Source organism: Solanum stenotomum, chromosome 11 (assembly GCF_019186545.1).
Source record: "Solanum stenotomum isolate F172 chromosome 11, ASM1918654v1, whole genome shotgun sequence".
NCBI classification, from domain to species: Eukaryota; Viridiplantae; Streptophyta; class Magnoliopsida; order Solanales; family Solanaceae; genus Solanum; species Solanum stenotomum.
The window spans coordinates 3,459,073-3,477,987 of NC_064292.1; the positions used below are offsets into that span (position 1 = coordinate 3,459,073).

The 18,915-nt window shown below is 30.8% G+C and overlaps 2 protein-coding genes across 2 annotated transcripts in view; both read left to right on the forward strand.

Moving 5' to 3' along the window:
* The first annotated feature begins 13,259 nt into the window (after positions 1-13,259).
* Positions 13,260-18,915, forward strand: part of LOC125844531 (putative disease resistance RPP13-like protein 1) — a 108,119-nt gene continuing 102,463 nt past the window's right edge. Inside the window, exon 1 of the mRNA XM_049523841.1 lies at positions 13,260-13,396. The gene's annotated coding sequence lies outside the window, so the exon portion shown is untranslated. The remainder of the gene's footprint in view (positions 13,397-18,915) is intronic.
* LOC125845096 (putative disease resistance RPP13-like protein 1) overlaps positions 13,471-18,915 on the forward strand; it is a 62,161-nt gene continuing 56,716 nt past the window's right edge. The window contains exons 1-2 of the mRNA XM_049524518.1: positions 13,471-17,344; positions 17,448-17,554. Coding sequence (XP_049380475.1) covers positions 13,500-17,315 — 3,816 coding nt within the window. The 5' untranslated portion in view covers positions 13,471-13,499 and the 3' untranslated portion in view covers positions 17,316-17,344; positions 17,448-17,554. The remainder of the gene's footprint in view (positions 17,345-17,447; positions 17,555-18,915) is intronic.

Consider the following 18,915-nt stretch of genomic DNA (forward strand, 5'->3'; position numbering starts at 1 on the left):
TTTGAATTTAAATTTTCAAACTTTTAAAGGGTGAAATTTAAACTTTTATAGTTTTAAAGTTTGAATTTAAATTTTCAAAGTTTTAAATTGTGAAATTTAAACTTTTATACTTTTAAAAGTTTGAAAGTTTGTATTTAAAACTTTAAAAGTATAAATTTTTAAGTGTAATATTCCTAATTTTTTAATTTTAATAAAAAAATATAATTTATAACGGTTGGACCCGGTTTCCGGTCCGGTCCGGTCCGGTCCGTTACCGGTCCGTTACCGGTCCGGGACGGGTAGAGGTATTTTTTTCCGGAATTACCGGTTCCGGTCCGTCCCGGTTCCGGTTCGGTTCCGGCCCGTGGTGCCCGGTTCCGTTCCGGTTCCGGAACGTCCCGGTCCGGTAGTTCCGTTACCGGTTCCGTTGCCACCCATAGCGGGATGTGATCTAGCTAACTTTAAACAGGTCAAAATAAATATCGTCAAACTCTATTAAACATGGATTAAAAATATGAGTCACATCCCTAGTCGTTCAACTCTTAATAATTTTTTATTTTCTTAATTTGTTTTTATATACTTAGAGAAAAGCTAAATAAATAAATTGTTCTTTATTATAACTTTACATAATATATCAAATGAAAAATATATTTTTTATTTAAATTTTTTGACAAGATTTATTATTAGTCAATTTGAGTTACATACTTAACTCAAATTATTTCAAACTTTTAAACGAGCTAACTAATCAAGATAAACTAGATTAATAATGGACAAATTAATACTTAAAACGTATTGAACGAACCATATTTTCATAAACTAATAAATTTTATCACCACATCAATTATTAATTATTTTTAAAAGAACGGAATAAATACATGAGCAGGGCACACATAATATTGCAAACTCCTAAAACAATATCTTTTTTTTTTGCCCATATTTTCTTTTTTTCCAATTTGGCAATATGATAATATTATTTTAAAAAAACAGCAAGAAAGTCAAACTTCTTTGATATGATGAATATAAAATATTGAACAACTGATATCTGGTCTTAGTACATAATTACGTATCATGATTCATGCTAACTTTATGGTGTAACTTATTTTTTAAAACTATTTTTTCATATTCAACGTGTATATAATTTAAACTCCTTCAGTGTTAATTTTTTTTTATATCATTGTGTTAATTTAATCGGTGCCAACATGTTACTCTTTTAGTTTTTAGATTATAATATCAAATTTAATTAGTATTAAACTTTATGTATTATTAAAAATAAAATTCATATAATATTATAAAAGAAGTTATATATAGACAGTGTATCAAACTTAAATTTTAATAAGTCCCGCAAATCAAATTACTATTATAGTGTTGTCTCAATTATAAAGAACATATATAATGGGATAACCAATGGTCAACTTTCTTTATATGATTTTTCCATTATCTTTTCTTATTTTACTCTATTTTTTAAAAATTTTTTTTTTTATTAATAAAAACAAATAAATGGTCAACTTTGGATTGCTATACTAGCTCTTAAAATTTCAAGGTAATGGGCGGGATCCATTTTAGCGATCTCAAGTTTTTATTTATTTTTTGAATTTTATATATTTAATGTTTGTTATCCATTTGAAATTTGACTAATTTAAACTTTATCAAAAAGTTTCACCTAAAAATAAAAAATAAATAAAAATATATATATATATATATTTTTATTATTATTTATTTTTTTATTATTTTTTTATTTTTATTTTTTAAGCGACTTCACTTTTTCAAAAATAATATTAACCTTTTATTTAAAAAAACGGCTGTCAACTTTTTTGTGTAAAATCCTTACACTTACGTAATTATTTTCTGCATGGCTATTTGGACTTTGACTTAATTGTAATAATTAATTATAATGAAGTGTTGAACACAGATTTGCTTATTGGAATAAATAGCTGACAATTTCTTGAAGAAAATGAAAACAACTACTATTATAATATATTTGTAGATACACTTTATGATTTTGTGTCACTCTGACGAGAAGTCCTGAGTCAAGAATCTATTTGAGTCATAAAAAAATAAAATTGATACAAATAAATTATATTTTTAGGATATAACTAAAATAGATTTAGTGTAACTTTTTCTTTTTTTCGTTCTATGAAAAATTTGAATGGCATACGTTAATTTGTTAACATTTAAATTATAACATAAAATAGAATTTTTTTTTATAAAGTTTTTCTTCATAAAAAAAACTAAATAACTCAAAATCTTCGTTAAAAAAAATTTGAAATTTTTTAGTTTCTAAAATATGGAAATACAACTAAGTACATAGTTTTAATCTGAATAAATGGCAAAGACATACTAAAGTAAAATCCCTTATGCTTATTGGATATGTTTGAAATTTTAGTTGTAGTATTTTTCTCTTTCTGTTTATAGTTTCTTCACTTCTTAATTTTTCTGATCTTTTTACTTCTCATTTCATGTTTCATTTTTATTTGACAAGAATAAATATTCTAAATTTAATATATAATTTGTCTAAGAGGATTATGAATATGCACAACACACATAATTAATGTGTGTATATGTATATGTCTAAAAAGTTTCTTTGAGAACTCTTTTTCTTTTTCCTTCATTAAAAAATAAAATAAAATAAGATTCATCTAAGCACTAATCTAAAAGAAAAATAAAGAAAAAACAATGTTCAATGTTTATCTTAGCACTTATTCTTAGAGAAAAATCTTGTTTATGATTTTAACTATATATAAACGAAATTTTGAATAAACTAGAATATCAATAATATCATTCAAATCTTCCACTAATTTGTATATTAATCTTGAATCAATGAATAAAAGATGAAAAGAAATAAATTTCTAATTTTAAAAAAATTGTGGGGTAGATTGTTGGGTTGTCGGGTTGTGCTATGAACCTTCAATCTTTCAAAAATCTTCAAAAGAAAACCTTCGAATTTTTAATGTGGTGTCAACTGTTGGGTTGTTAGATTGGGGATCAGTGCATGGTTATGAAATTTGAGGAAAAAGTGAAAAGAGAAAAAAATAATTATAAAGTGGAAGAAAAAATTACACTTTATAAAGTGTAAGAAAAATTCCACTTTATAAAGTGACAGATAAAGTTTTATTTTATAAAGGGTAAGAAATTTTTTTATTTTATGTTAAAATTTAGGCGCGCTGTTTAAATTATTTGATAAAACGAAAAAAAAACTACACCGAGCAAATTTTAGTTAATAAGAGGTTACAAGCACATAGTTATTTTTTATTTTCTTTTATAAATTTGATGTTCTATTCTTTTTGAAATTAGATTAATTTGAACTTCATTGAAAAGTCTCACCTCAAAAAGAAAATATATTTCGATAATTCCAAAGACCTTCCTCGAGATTTCTCTCTAAAACACTCACCTCCTTTATGATTTACGATATTACACCTAAACTTATTTAAATAAACATAAATTCATTATTATTTGACAAATTTGTCCCTCTTTATATTGATCCATATTATTAAAAAATGGCTTATTTAATAAATACTTTAAAAATAAATTAATATTGAAGACAAGTGTATCTCTCTCTCTCTCTCTCTATAGAATAACATATAAGGCTTTTATCCCTAAAGCTCATCTGGTTTGAATCCACTTTTTGTTACGATGTGGAAGTTTTTTGTCCACTCCGGTAGCCTTAACATTAAAATCTTTAATTTTTTCAACTGAAATGTAGTTGAATGTTGGATAATATGCCTGCAAATCTTTGCCTTTCATGGAAATGCTAAAGAACCTACAATAAACCCCATCGCTTTGGACATAATTTTTAACTGAGTTGAACAGTTTTGATGGTAGTTGTGACAATTCATTTAGATCAGGTTTAGCATATACTCGATCTAAATATCCGAATTCAAATAATTGAGTCGTAAAGCCCGGTGATCCGTTTGGAAATATTGATATTCTATGAAACAAACTTGTTGTTCCTAAAACACCGAATGTTTCTCCACTTTCTTCAGGGAGATTATAGATGTATCTTGTAAATGAAAGATACTCTTCTTCCTTAGGGTGCTGTTTGCCAACCTGAAAAGAAGAAAACACTTTTGTTCCTGTAGGAACTTGGTTAGTTTTGCTATCTGGTTTCCCGGAGGATTTTTCAGCTTTTGCTGAGGATGAGCTTGCTCCTTCTTTCGAATTAGCAGCACTAATTATTGCTCGGCTTTTTCCTTCATCTTTTGATTTAGGATTAGACATATCCGTGCTTACCTGTGAGATGTTTTGGGCACTAGGTGCTAGTGGGACATCTCCTGCCACTTTGTTGGGATTAAAATTCCCCTTTAGAATTGAATTCTGTTTTGGACAAGTGTCCAAATGTTCACATAAGAGTAAAAATTCTCTCATGTTTTCAGCCTGTGTAATGCTGAGCTGATCTAATTCGGATTGCAATATCCTTGCTTGTTCAGACAGTTTAGACAACTCGTCTCTGACTTTGAATATCCTTTGGCTTTTATTTTCTATGGATTGATCCACATATTCCATTTTTTCATATATCTTGTTCACCATGATTTTTGTCTGATTGTCCATATTGGACGTTTCTGGAGATAAAATCTGCAAGAAAATTGTCACTTCTTTTAATATACTCTACTGTAAATGAATAAAAGGATAATAACACTTGTCATCAATGCAATCTTCTGTATTGAGGTTCAGAAGGAAGCTTGTTAAATATTAGTCCCGACACCTGCGTGTTATCAGTTCTAATAACAAATTGTTTTGGTAAAAGGAAAGTAGAAAATTCTCTAATCCCTCTAACAATGGCTAATAATTCTTTTTCATTCGTAGAATATCTTGTTTCTGCATCATTGAAAGTACCGCTTGTGTACCTGCATATTTTGTTTAAATCGGTTTGCAATAACGCTCCCCAATGATAATCAGATGTGTCAGTTTGTAATACCAGATTATCATTATCTTCTGGTAATCTAAGTTTTGGTAACTTAGCACATTCTTCTTTTAAACTTTTGATACACTGTGTGTGTTCTTCAATCCATCCAAGTCTATTGGATTTTCGTATTAATTTTTGCAGTAAATTCCGTTTCTTTGCTAAATTCGGAATAAATTCTCCTGCGTAATTAAGACATCCTAAAAACTTTTGTATTTCCTGCTTGGTTGTTAATTTATCAGGAAATTCCACGATCTTTTTAGAGATGTGTGCTTGGAGTTCTATCCCATTTTTTGAAATAATCATTCCTAAGAATTCTATTTCATTTTTATTCATGTCAGCTTTTTTCTAGCTTAACACAATCTCATTTTTTAAACAAATTTCTGAAAATTCTTTCAGATGTTTTAAATGTTCTTCATATGTTTTAGAACAGATTAAAATATCATCTATATAGACGATTAGAAATTCTTTTTCAGAAAATATTTTATCCATTTTTCTTTGGAATATTTGTGGGGCATTTTTTTAACCCAAATGGCATCACCATCCATTCATAATGTCCATTAGGGGTGCTGAATGTTGTTAACGGAATAGAATTTTCTGACAGTTTTATTTGCCAAAATCCACTTTTACAGTCAAATTTTGAAAAATAAGTTTTTCCTTTTGCAAGATTAATTAAATTATTTTTATTTGGGATAAAATATCCATCAAATATGCAATTTTTATTTAGCTCTTTATATTTTATAACCATTCGAGCTTTTCCTCTTTTTATCTCTGCATGGTTTCTGACCATAAATGCTGGGCTACTATGAGGACTTTTACTCATTCTTATCAATTTTAAGTTGAGCAATTCTTTGACTTGAATTTTAAATTCAATTTTATCATCTTCGTTATAGAGCATGGGTTTGACTCTAATAATTACGATAGGGTCTTTTAAGGTTAAAGTTGCCCTTTCATGATTTTGTTCCCATTTTTCTAATGGATTTTCTCCATAAGATTTTGTAAATTTTCTTTAATCTTTTCTAGATTAAGACACTTACAAGTAATTTTTCTTAAATTTTCTAAGTATTTTCTTTTGAAATTTCCATCATTATCTTTCTCAAGACTATATGGATTTTGTTTCCTTGGACTTTTGATAAAATGTCCACAAGGAGTTTTAAGGCTTATCATATATAGAGTCTGGTGATAATCTTGAAATCGTTGTAGAAAATCATTTCCTAATAATAAATCTGTTTCCAGTTTATCATAAGCAAATAATCGATTTATTGAAACAATTTTTGATCCTAAAATTATTTCTACCTTTTCTTTAGATTTAGAGAGTCTTTCTTTGTCTCCTGTGATTTCTATCATAGATATATTGTTCTTATTAATGTCCCAATCTTTTATTAAAATTTTTTTTGCTAGACTAGCTTCAGATCCATTGTCTATTTGACAACAGGTTGTTATTTTTGTATCATAGAGAGTTATTTCTATGAAAACTGAAACTTTAAAAGATGTTTCTTTTGGCATTTACATCTTTCTTATAAAACATGTTTCTCCTTTGTATATCATTTCTATGCCATTTTTCTCTATACTATAGTCTTCTAGACTATTTAGGAAAAGATTTCCTAGGATTAAATCTTGATCACTTTCGTGATTGGTAATATAACATGGGACCGTTATTCTTATTGTATCTAACTGTATAGGTAAATCTACCATGTTTTTACAGCTAAAGTTATTTCCTTCAAATGTTTTATAGGTATACTGATTACCTTCGTATATTGGTAGTCCATCTAGTAGAATATCCTTTACGTGGTTAGCAGTTGCTCCTGTTTGTATTAAGATTTCTTGATGTTTCCATTCAATTCCATTGAAAATTCTTCCTTTTATTCTAGTAATATTAGAAATTTCTAGCAATTTTGTATATCTTTTTGATATATTTTTTCTAATGGAATTTCTTCCATATTCTATTGAAAGTCTAGGATGGCTAGAGTTTCCTATTTCTTGTGTTTTTCCAAACTGAATTTCATATTCATCTGGAATTTGAGCTTGCTGAATTTCTGCTTCAACAATTCTTGCTATTCCTGCGCATCCTTGATCTATTTCTATCATTTCTTTGTTTTTATAAACTTTTCCATAATTTGAGTTTGTAACTGTGTACAACGCTTGGTAATAAATACTCATTATGTGATTACTTGGTTTAAATAGATCTTTTCTTTTGATCTGAAAATGTAAACTCAATGCATCATTAAAATCAACATCTTTGAGTGAAATACAATACTTTGGGTAGTATGTAAAAAGGAGTTTTGTATAGGCTAGGTTTCCTTCAACTATACCAAGATTTCCTTCTCTTGCATTTATGAATCTTTCATCAGAAAGATTTATTACTATTGGGCAATTGATTCCTTCTTTGAAAGTCGATTTGACTAATATTTGGATTCCTCCCAAATGAACATAATTCATTTTTTTAACTTTTTTTTCCAAGAATTTTCCTAAGGATTTGATCTATCATAGGTTTTGTTAACAGGTTTAGTTTATGTTTTCCTGTTGTTTGAGTAATTTCTATTACTTTTTCTATTTCCTGATATTCATGATAGGAAATTTTATCTCTTGCGAACATTCTTTGCATTCTACTTAACAGGTTATCTTCTGTTTTAAGATTTAGTTTTAATCCTTGGCTTTTTCTGAAAGTCTCTCCATCAAAGGTTGCTTTTAAGGCGTACCCTCTGTGATCTTCTTCAGTTTCTAAGATTTGAACTGAATCTTCTTTTTCTAGAATTTCTTTACTCATTTATTCAGATTCTTCTGAGCTAGTTGAATATTCTTCATAGAGTTCATCAAAGAAGTCTTCACTTCCCATTGATTTTATTGATTCTAAATCAGAATCAATTTCTATTCTGTCAATCTTTGATATTTTGACTCTTCGTTTGTTACATTCGTAACTTTTGTGACCTTTTTCGCCACAATTGTAACACTTACATTTGTCTGTAGGTTTTGATTTTTTGAAATCATTTTTCTTTTTATAGTACCTTTTTCTAGGTATATAATTTTGTTTAGAAATATTTCTTCTTTTGATTAAGCTTTTCTTAATCTTTTTTCTCTGTTTATAAGGTTTATTATCTTCGCATCCCCATTGGGTTGATGCATTTGTATCTAGACAATAAATTTGTGTATTTATTCTTTTTGCTTTTCTCTGTATGTTATGTGCCATACATAGTTGACTAAGTCTATTAGTTAGGAATGATATTCTTTGACCAAGAGTATCTCCTTTAATATTTTCTTTTTCATATTCTTCTCTAAAATATTTGGCCCAAAAGCCAGGTAATTTTTGATAGTATTTTTCTAAATAAGGAAACATTTCCTTGCTACTATCAAATATCTTATAATAATATTCTTCGAATTCACAAGTGTATTCTTGAATATAACTCATTTTGCAGATTTGCAATTTTTCCAATTGTTCTTTTGCAATTGTTCTAATTTTTTCTCTATTATCTTTGGTAGATCCTTCACCACCTAAGAATTCATTTGCTACATATTGTACCAAATTTTTTATTCCTTCTTGAAGGGAAATTTATAGTCCATCTATGACATTATTTTTTATGATTTTTTCTGCATCTTCAGTTAGTCCTATAAACCAACTACTTACTTTTCCTGTGAAAGTATTTATCATAATTATGTATTATATATATATATATATATATAACACTTATTATTGAGACAATGTTATACATGGACCTAGATAGAGACCATGATGATAATATTTTGGAGAAGACTTACGAGAGTTGTCTTGACTTTGTAGGTAACATTAATGTCTCTAAATCATTATAAGAAACAAATATGAAAAGTGAAAAAAAAATCTAGGGCAAAGGGGAAATTATACTCCTCAATTTTGCGATTTAGAATAAATATATTCCTCATTAAAAAAATAGTAAATATATATCTTTGTCGTCTAACAAATAATGCATATATACCTTTATTGTCTAACAAATAGTGTATATATTTACCCTTTTCGCTAACAGACTGAATTAAAAAATATCTGGAAATTGGTTTTTAAATTTCAAAAATGTTACATGGCTTAAAATCATTATCTCATCAATTTTTTTACCCACCCACATCCTACCACAATTTTAAAAAATCTCAATCCTTCTTCTATTCAGACTTGATCCAAATCCATTTATGATTGAGTAGATGAGGAATTAAACTATTTTTTTTTTCATTTGGATCCGTGGAGCTTTCAAAGGTAGTTTACTTACTTTAGTTTAGAGTGGCGGGTTTAGAGGTGTAAATATGAGGTGAAATAATTTTCTCAAGTCACGAGATATTTTTGAAATTAAAAACTCAGTACTATAATTTTTTTCAATTAAGTAAGTATAGATATATAACGAAAATGATAAATATGCACCATTTGTTAAATGATATGGGTATATATTTACCATTTTTAATGAGGGTTATATTCATTCTAAATCACAAAGTTGAGAGATATATTTGTCTTTTTTCCCTTTTTCCTATGATTGCCAACCATACAAACATGGTAATGAATGATCTTACATAGCGTATAGTTGCTAGAAAAATCTCCACCACTAGGGGTGTGTTTGGTATGAAGGAAAATGTTTTCCTAGAAAATGTTTTCCTGGAAAACAAGTAGATTTTTGACTTATTTTCTCATGTTTGGTTGGTGAGTAGAAAATATTTTCCGAAAAAGATTTTTAGTGTTTGATTTATGAATGAAAAATGTTTTGAGAAATATCTTTTATTTTTATTAAAGTAGAAAATAATTTTTGAAATTGAAAATAATTTCTAAAAACAAACTTAAATTTTTTTGGGGTGGGGGTAGGGGTGAAAAAATAAAAATTTAAAGTTGAAAATATTTTTAAAAAAAAAATTTAAAATTTTCTTTGGGGGNGCAGGTTTGAGGGTAGGGACAAAATAGATTGCTTTTTTCAACTAAAAAAAATAATTGTAATTTGAAGTTGGAAGAGAGTTTTGGAAACTATTTTCCTCAAGTTTTGAAGGAAAGTCATTTTCCTTAAATTTGAGGAAAATTAATTGATTTGGTAAACATTTTCCAAAACATTAAACCCAACCAAACATAAATTAAAACTGAAGAAGTATATAAGTTTGAACAATTTATTTTGTTGAATCTTTACTTAATAATTCTACTGAGTTAAAATATTAAACGTTTGTAGCTTTTGCTATCACATTTTACTATATCAATTATATGCACCTATTATTATCATCTCTAAAAAGAGGTATTATAGATGTTAATGTGCTTCTTCAAGGAACTCTGTCACTAAACATTGAGCTTCAATACACAACAAAGATAGCTTGGTGCACGAAATATTCCACGTTAGTATGGTCCGAGAAAAAGGTGTACCTCAAGTACTTAATAAAAATATTAGTATCTTCTTTTTCACAACTCGAATCTATTACCTATAAGTTACATGCCAACATATTCATGATATGATAGTCCATTTTAGCACTATAAATATAATGAGTTGTGTAGAAATTTAGTAAGTAGAAAATGTAAGGAAGAAAGTGCGATGATTTACCAAAATGTAAAATGTCATTTAAACAAGGGATCCAATTCCGTTAAATTCAAAATTCCTCAAAATAATATTTTCAAGAATGATAGTTTTTTTTTTCTTTTCTTTTAAAAAAAGAAAAGTACTTTTCAAAAATATTAAAGTGAACATATTTATGATATGGTATGTCCTTTTTAACACTGTAATGAACTGTGTAGAAATCTATTATTTTATGCTCTTTTATTTTTGAGTCCCCCACCAAGGCCCCCCTATAAATTATCATTTTTCTCTTGCTTCAATTATTGGAATGAGAAAAAATCATAGGAGGGTCGAGGGTAGGGATGAAAAAATAAAAATTTGAAGTAGAAAATATTTTTAAAAACAAACTTAAATTCTTTTTTGTAGGGGGTGGGGGATAAAAAAATAAAAAATTGAAATTAGAAATATCTTTAAAAACAACTTTTAATTATTTTTTTGCGGGGGTGGTGGTGGTGGTGGTAGGGGTGAGGGGGGTAAAAAAATTGAAGTTAAAAATATTTTTTAAAAACAAGCTTTATATATTTTTTTTTGGGGGTGGGGGGTGGTTGGAGGCTAGTTTGAGGGTAGGGACAAAATAGATTGCTTTTTTCAACTAAAAAAAATAATTGTAATTTGAAGTTGGAAGAGAGTTTTGGAAAATATTTTCCTCAAGTTTTGAAGGAAAGTCATTTTCCTTAAATTTGAGGAAAATTAGTTGATTTGGTAAACATTTTCCAAAACATTAAACCCAACCAAACATAAATTAAAACTGAAGAAGTATATAAGTTTGAACAATTTATTTTGTTGAATCTTTACTTAATAATTCTACTGAGTTAAAATATTAAACGTTTGTAGCTTTTGCTATCACATTTTACTATATCAATTATATGCACCTATTATTATCATCTCTAAAAAGAGGTATTATAGATGTTAATGTGCTTCTTCAAGGAACTCTGTCACTAAACATTGAGCTTCAATACACAACAAAGATAGCTTGGTGCACGAAATATTCCACGTTAGTATGGTCCGAGAAAAAGGTGTACCTCAAGTACTTAATAAAAATATTAGTATCTTCTTTTTCACAACTCGAATCTATTACCTATAAGTTACATGCCAACATATTCATGATATGATAGTCCATTTTAGCACTATAAATATAATGAGTTGTGTAGAAATTTAGTAAGTAGAAAATGTAAGGAAGAAAGTGCGATGATTTACCAAAATGTAAAATATCATTTAAACAAGGGATCCAATTCCGTTAAATTCAAAATTCCTCAAAATAATATTTTCAAGAATGATAGTTTTTTTTTCTTTTCTTTTAAAAAAAGAAAAGTACTTTTCAAAAATATTAAAGTGAACATATTTATGATATGGTATGTCCTTTTTAACACTGTAATGAGCTGTGTAGAAATCTATTATTTTATGCTCTTTTATTTTTGAGTCCCCCACCAAGGCCTCCCTAATAAATTACCATTTTTCTCTTGCTTCAATTATTGGAATGAGAAAAAATCATAGTCCCCCCCGCCCCCCCAAATGAATGCCAGTTGTAGATTCTACCAATTATACATATTGATTGTGTAGTTAAGAGGGGGGTAGGTTTCTCGAATAAATTGATTGATAACAATTAAGTTTTATAATCATTTACTTTTGACACAACTTGTGTTGTCTTGGTCCTATGCTTTAGTCCTTTTCTACTACATTACAATAACCTAACTATTAATATATTGAATAGAGCACATGGTTGCAGACTAGATGTACTAACTCTGCTCAATTTAAGTATTATAGTTTGTTTGAAAAAATAAAAAGAGATTTTTGAAATTTATGATTAAATTAAAGATGTGTGTAATTTTTCAAATTTTGTAATCTTAAACTTACAAGGTAGAATGTAGGAATTGGAAAACTTATAAAATATAAAAAGAAATATTCTTTTTAAGAAATATCAAAATAAAAAGTAAGATACTTAAATCGAGACTAAGGAAATATATAAGTTCTAACATATTCATTTTGTTGAATCTTTACTTAATAATTCTATTGAGTTAAAATAATGAACATTTGTAGCTTCTACTAACACACTATTACTATAAATTATAATAATTATACATGCCTATTATTATCTCCAAAAACACGTATTAGAAATGTTAATGTACTTCTTCAAAGAACACTGTCACTAAACATTGAGCTTCAATACACAGTTGATAAGGCAAGGATAGCTCTGATGCACAAAATATTCCACGTTAGTATGTTTCGAGAAAAAGATGCAACTCAAGCACTTTATAAAAATATTTGTATCTATTTTTCATTGTTCGAATTTATGACCTATAAATTATTCGAAGGCAAATTCACCGTTACTTTAACATATTCATGATATGGTAGTCTCTTTTAGCACCGTAAATAAAATGAGTTTAGAAATTTATCATTTTGAACTCTTTTATTTTTGAGGGGCCCTTTTACACCAACCTTTACTCTCTTGGTTGAATTATTGAATTGAGAAAATAATAAATCAGATGAAGTCTTTGTCTTCTTATAGAGTGAAAAGTCTTTTTTTTTTCTCTGACCAAATGACTAGTAAGTGTCTTAAATAGGAATTACTTTATCTTAACAAAATCTCTACCATAATTAGGTTTTATTTTATCCTTAATTGATAAAACAATAAACACAAGTATGATATATGAAAGATGTGTTGCTCGAAATTACTATTGTCTACTTATATTTTAATTCAGTAGGATTATTAAGTAAATATTGAACAAAATAAATTTGTTAAAATTTACATAGTAAATCAAGTTGACGGATGCATGTGCATGCATCCTCACATAAACGCGTGGGTCCGCCTCTGTCTACGACCCCAAGTACCTTCAATTATTCAATTGAGAAGGTAATGAATAGGAACTAGCAAACATAGTTGTACCAATTACAAATTCTTGTTTGCAAATTTACTAGCAAAAGAGAGATATTGAGAGATATCAGTGATCATTCTTGTTTGGGAATTACTCTTAGCATTCTACAGGTAAAGTAAAGTTGTTAGTAATTGAAGATTGAAAAATTTATCTTGTCAAAATTCTTAAAAAATCATTTTGTGTTCTCCTTGTTTTGCTTTGCGGATTTCAGAAATGGAGGTTGGCTTAGCAGTTGGTGGTGCATTTCTCTCTTCATCTTTGAATGTTCTCTTTGATAGGCTTGCTCCTAACGGTGATCTGCTCAACATGTTTAAGATGGACAAGCGTGATGTTCGGCACTTAAAGAAGCTGAGGATGACTTTGATTGGTCTTCAAGCTGTGCTAAGTGATGCAGAGAATAAGCAGACATCAAATCAATTTGTGAGCCAGTGGCTTAATGAGTTTCGACATGCTGTCGACTCTGCTGAAAACTTAATGGAAGAGGTCAATTATGAAGCTTTGAGGATCAAGGTGGAAGGTCCGCATCAAAATCTTGCAGAAACAAGCAATTACCAGCAAGTAAGTGACCTCAACCTGTGCTTGAGTGATGATTTCTTTCTTAAAATTAAGGAGAAGTTGGAAGATTCTATTGAAACATTGAAGGATTTGCAAGAGCAAATTGGTGACCTTGGGTTAAAGGAGCATTTTGGTTCGACTAAACAAGAAACTAGAACACCTTCAACTTCTTTGGTTGATGATTCTGATATCTTTGGTCGGCAGAAGGAAATAAAGGACTTGATTGACCGTTTATTGTCTGAAGATGCAAGTGGAGGAAACCTGACTGTAGTTCCTATTGTTGGAATTGGCGGCTTGGGTAAGACAACACTAGCGAAAGTGGTTTACAATGATGAGAAGGTGAAGAACCATTTTGGTTTGAGAGCTTGGTATTGTGTTTCTGAGCCATATGATGCTTTGAGAATAACGAAAGGGTTACTTCAAGGACTTGGCTCATTTGACTCGAAGGATGATGGCAATCTGAATCAGCTACAGGTCAAATTGAAGGAAAGCCTGAAGGGAAAGAAGTTTCTTGTTGTCCTTGATGATGTGTGGAATGATACCTATAGTGAGTGGGATAGCCTGAGAAATGTTTTTGTACAAGGAGATATGGGAAGTAAGATCATTGTAACAACACGTAAGGGGAGTGTTGCTCAGATGATGTGTGCTGATCGTTGCGCAATCACCATGGGGACTCTGTCTAGTGAAGACTCTTGGGCTTTATTCAAACGACATTCACTAGAAAATAGGGATCATCCAGAACTTGAAGAGGTTGGGAAAAAAATTGCAGACAAGTGCAAAGGGTTGCCTTTAGCTCTAAAGGCACTTGCTGGTGTTTTACGCGGCATATCAGATGTGGATGAGTGGAGAAACATTTTAAAAAGTGAAATATGGGAGCAGGCAAGTTCTTTGAAAGGTATATTACCAGCATTGATGTTGAGCTACAATGATCTTCCTGCACATTTGAAGCAGTGTTTTGCTTTTTGTGCAATATATCCCAAAGATTATCAATTCTGCAAAGACCAACTTATTTCCCTGTGGATTGCTAATGGTCTTGTAAAGCAGCTTTGTTCAGGTAACAAATGCTTTGATGAGTTGAGATCAAGATCACTGTTCGAGAAGGTCCTAGAGTCTAAACGGAAACTGGGGGAATTCTTAATGCATGACCTTGTCAATGATTTGGCCCAAATTGCATCTTCAAACCTTTGTATTAGGTTGGAAGAGAACAAAGGATCTCATATGTTGGAACAAAGTCGGCACATGTCCTATTCCATGGGAGAAGAAGGTGAGTTTGAGAAATTGAAACCACTCTCCAAATCAGAGCAGCTGAGGACGTTGCTTCCAATCAATGTCAGTTACTTTTCTCAGCTAATAAGCAAGAGGGTGCTGCATAACATACTGCCAAGACTAACGTCCTTAAGGGCCTTATCATTGTCAGGTTATTGGATTAAGGAGTTGCCAAATGACTTGTTTATCAAATTAAAGCTCCTCAGATTTTTGGACCTTTCTGAAACAGAGATTGAAAAGTTGCCAGATTCCATTTGTGCATTGTATAACTTGGAGACACTTCTCCTGTCATCTTGTAAAAATCTTAAGGAGCTACCGCTGCAGATGGAGAAGTTGATCAACTTGCGTCACCTCGACATAACCAACACTCTTCGCTTGAAGATGCCGCTACATCTGAGCAAGTTGAAAAGTCTCCAAATGCTAGTGGGAGCCAAGTTTCTTATAGGTAGTAGCGGTGGTTTGAGAATGGAAGATTTGGGTGAAGTACATAACCTGTATGGATCTCTATCAGTTTTAGAGTTGCAAAATGTGGTTGATAAAAGGGAAGCTCTCAAGGCAAAGATAAGGGAGAAGAATCATGTTGACGAGTTATTATTGGAGTGGAGTAAAAGTAGTACTGCCGCCGACGATTCTCAAACTGAAAGAGAGATACTTGATGAGCTACACCCACACACAAATATTAAACAACTCCAAATCACCGGATATAGAGGGACAAAAATTTCAAATTGGCTAGCTGATCCTTTGTTTCTTAAGCTTGTACAATTGTCTCTTAGCAACTGCAAGGACTGTGATTCTTTGCCAGCACTAGGACAGCTTCCTTCTTTGAGATTCCTTTACATTGGAAGGATGCATGGAATAAAAGAGGTGACGGAAGAATTCTATGGTAATTCATCCTCCAAAAAGCCTTTTAACTCTCTTCAGAAGCTTGAATTTGCAGATATGCCAGAGTGGAAGCAATGGCACGTACTAGGAAGTGGCGAGTTCCCTTTACTTGAGTACCTTTCAATTAAAAAATGTCCGAAGTTGATGGGGAAGTTGCCTGAAAATCTTTGTTCTCTGACAAAATTAAGAATTTCAGAGACACCTCTTTCTGAGGAAGCTCAACTGTTTAGATCCCAATTTGAGGGAATGAAGCAGATTGTTGAATTATTTATTTTTAATTGTAATTCTTTTACCTCCTTACCTTTTAGCATACTGCCCAGTTCCTTGAAGAAAATAGAGATATATTGGTGTGAGAAATTGAAATTGGAGGAGCCAGTTGGTTATTGTAACATGTTTCTCGAGGAAGTGACACTCCAAGGTTGTGATTGTATAGATGGGTTTCTCCCAAGAGCACGCAAATTGTCTATTTCGCGTTGCCAGAACGTTACTAGGTTTTTGATTCCTACTGCCACTGAAAGTCTCTGTATTGAGGATTGTAAGAATCTTGAAATACTTTCGGTGGCAGTTGAGTCTGCGATGACGTCTTTGGATATTAGGGGTTGTGAGAAGCTCAAGTGTCTGCCAGAAATAGAGCTCTTCAATTTACAAGTCCTTAAGATCAGGAATTGCAAGAAACTAGTGAACGGCCGAAAGGAGTGGTGTTTACAGAGACTCCCCTGTCTCACTGAGTTAAAGATCTTTCATGATGGCAGTGATGAAGAGATCCAACATTGGGAGTTGCCTTCCTCTATTAAAAGTCTTGAGGTACAGAATCTGAAAACATTAAGCAGCCAAGTTCTCAAAAGCCTCACCTCTCTTCAATATCTACGTATTGAGGGTAATTTACCTTATATTCAGTCACTGCTAGAAGAAGGTGGGCTTCCCTCCTCTCTTTCTGAGCTACATTTAGATTACCATGATGAGCTCCATTCACTACATCTTTGCCACCTCACTTCACTTCTACGTCTACACATCTCTAATTGCCCTAATCTCCAATCACTCTCCGAATCAACACTGCCCTCCTCCCTCTCTAAGCTGACCATCTGGAGATGCCCTAAACTTCAATCACTCTCCGAATTTGCACTGCCCTCCTCCCTCTCTGAGCTGTATATCTGGTATTGCCCTAATCTCCAATCCCTTCCAGTAAAAGGGATGCCCTCTTCCCTCTCTACACTAGAATTTCGCAACTGCCCATTGCTCAAACCACTACTAGAATTTGACAAGGGGAAATACTGGCCAAATATTGCTCAAATTCCCACCATATTTATCAATTTGGAATGCATGTGATGATTAAAACAAATGGTGCTCCCACTGATGTAAGTTATTCTTTTCCCTCAGAAACTTGTTATTTTTGTTTTCTTCACTCTTTTATTTTTTAAAAAAAAATTTCCTTTTCTTTTTTTATATCCTGTTGAGCAGTGTGGAATGTCTTTTGCTCAATCCACACAGAAAATTGCTCATACTTCCACCATAAATGTTGATTGGGAGAACCTGTAATGATTATCACGAGTGGTGCTCCGATAGATGTAAGTTATTCTATTTCCTTAGTCTCTTTCCATTTTTGGTTAAATTCTTTTTCTTTGTTACATCTTTTTGACCAGTGTGTAGCATCTATTGCTTCCGTGAAGTCGAGGAAATAGCTATAGATCAGGATAAGCTCTTTATATTTGCATTGAGACATTGTAAAAGAAAATCATATATCATATCATATTATAAGTGGGAAGCCTCTATGTCAAAAGTTGAATTACAAAAATGTCCTTGTAATTGTAATGACCCGTTAGGTCATTTTGAAAATTAGTCATCGCTCTTTCATAAAAGATCCTTTTTGTAAATTTTTAATGAGAATTTTGAATTACTCATTTAACTATGGTTATTTTATTGATAAGAATTCTTTAATAATTAATATAATTAGTAATTAATGGGCCCAGAAAATAATTTTATTAATATCATATACCCATTTGGCCATGTATGAGAATGAATTAAAGTAGAATGGGGTTTAGTTTTTATTAACTACAAAGAAAAGAAAAATATTTATGATAGAAGCAGATGCATAATTCGGCGCCACAGGAAAGCATTCTCGCTCCAGGTAAAACAAGAATTCGCCTAACTAATCTTCATCTCTAATTCGTATGTACTAGTTTTAGGAGTAAGAGTTTAATTAATTATTAAATTGCTAGGTTGGAAGAGTTATTACAGAATGTTGGAGATATTGTAATGTAAATTATTTTTGATTGGGTGTATTTATTTATGGCAGTGGATTGATGTTTCATGATGAGGAAATTAATGATGAGATAATAATGAGTGGAATAGAAAAGTTGTAGCTAGCTTAGGTTCTGCGTATTATCTTCCGTAACAAGTTGGTTTCTATGTTTATTTTTGGTTAGCATATTGTGATCAAGATTTTAATATATTGAGATACCTAATTACATATTAGGTGTATTGTAGTATGTGGATACCACTAAAATTATGCTATTTGAGGGAATCAAAACTTAACCCTAGACTTGAAACTTGGAAAGTATGATAGTTGAAATGTTAATTGACATCAAGATTTACGAACTTGATTATAAATTTGGGTGAATTTTGGTTCAAGGCTAAACACATAGTAATGTGAGTGTTGTTAGTTTCAAAATCTTATTGTGGTAATTTGTTTGGATAGATTGTATTAATTTGGAGCCTAACGAAAGGGAAAGGCTCAAGTCCCGGAGTGATTGTTCGACTATTTAAGGCAAGTGGATTTCTAAACCCTTGTTAAGCGTATGGAATTCGTGTATTTCCTTGTATGTTTGGGAGTAATGTGATCAATTGTTTGTGTGATGTGTTGAGAATTGTTTGAAAGACTTGTTGAAGCACGGTTGAAGTTGTATCATGATTGCGTTGTTGTGAATTG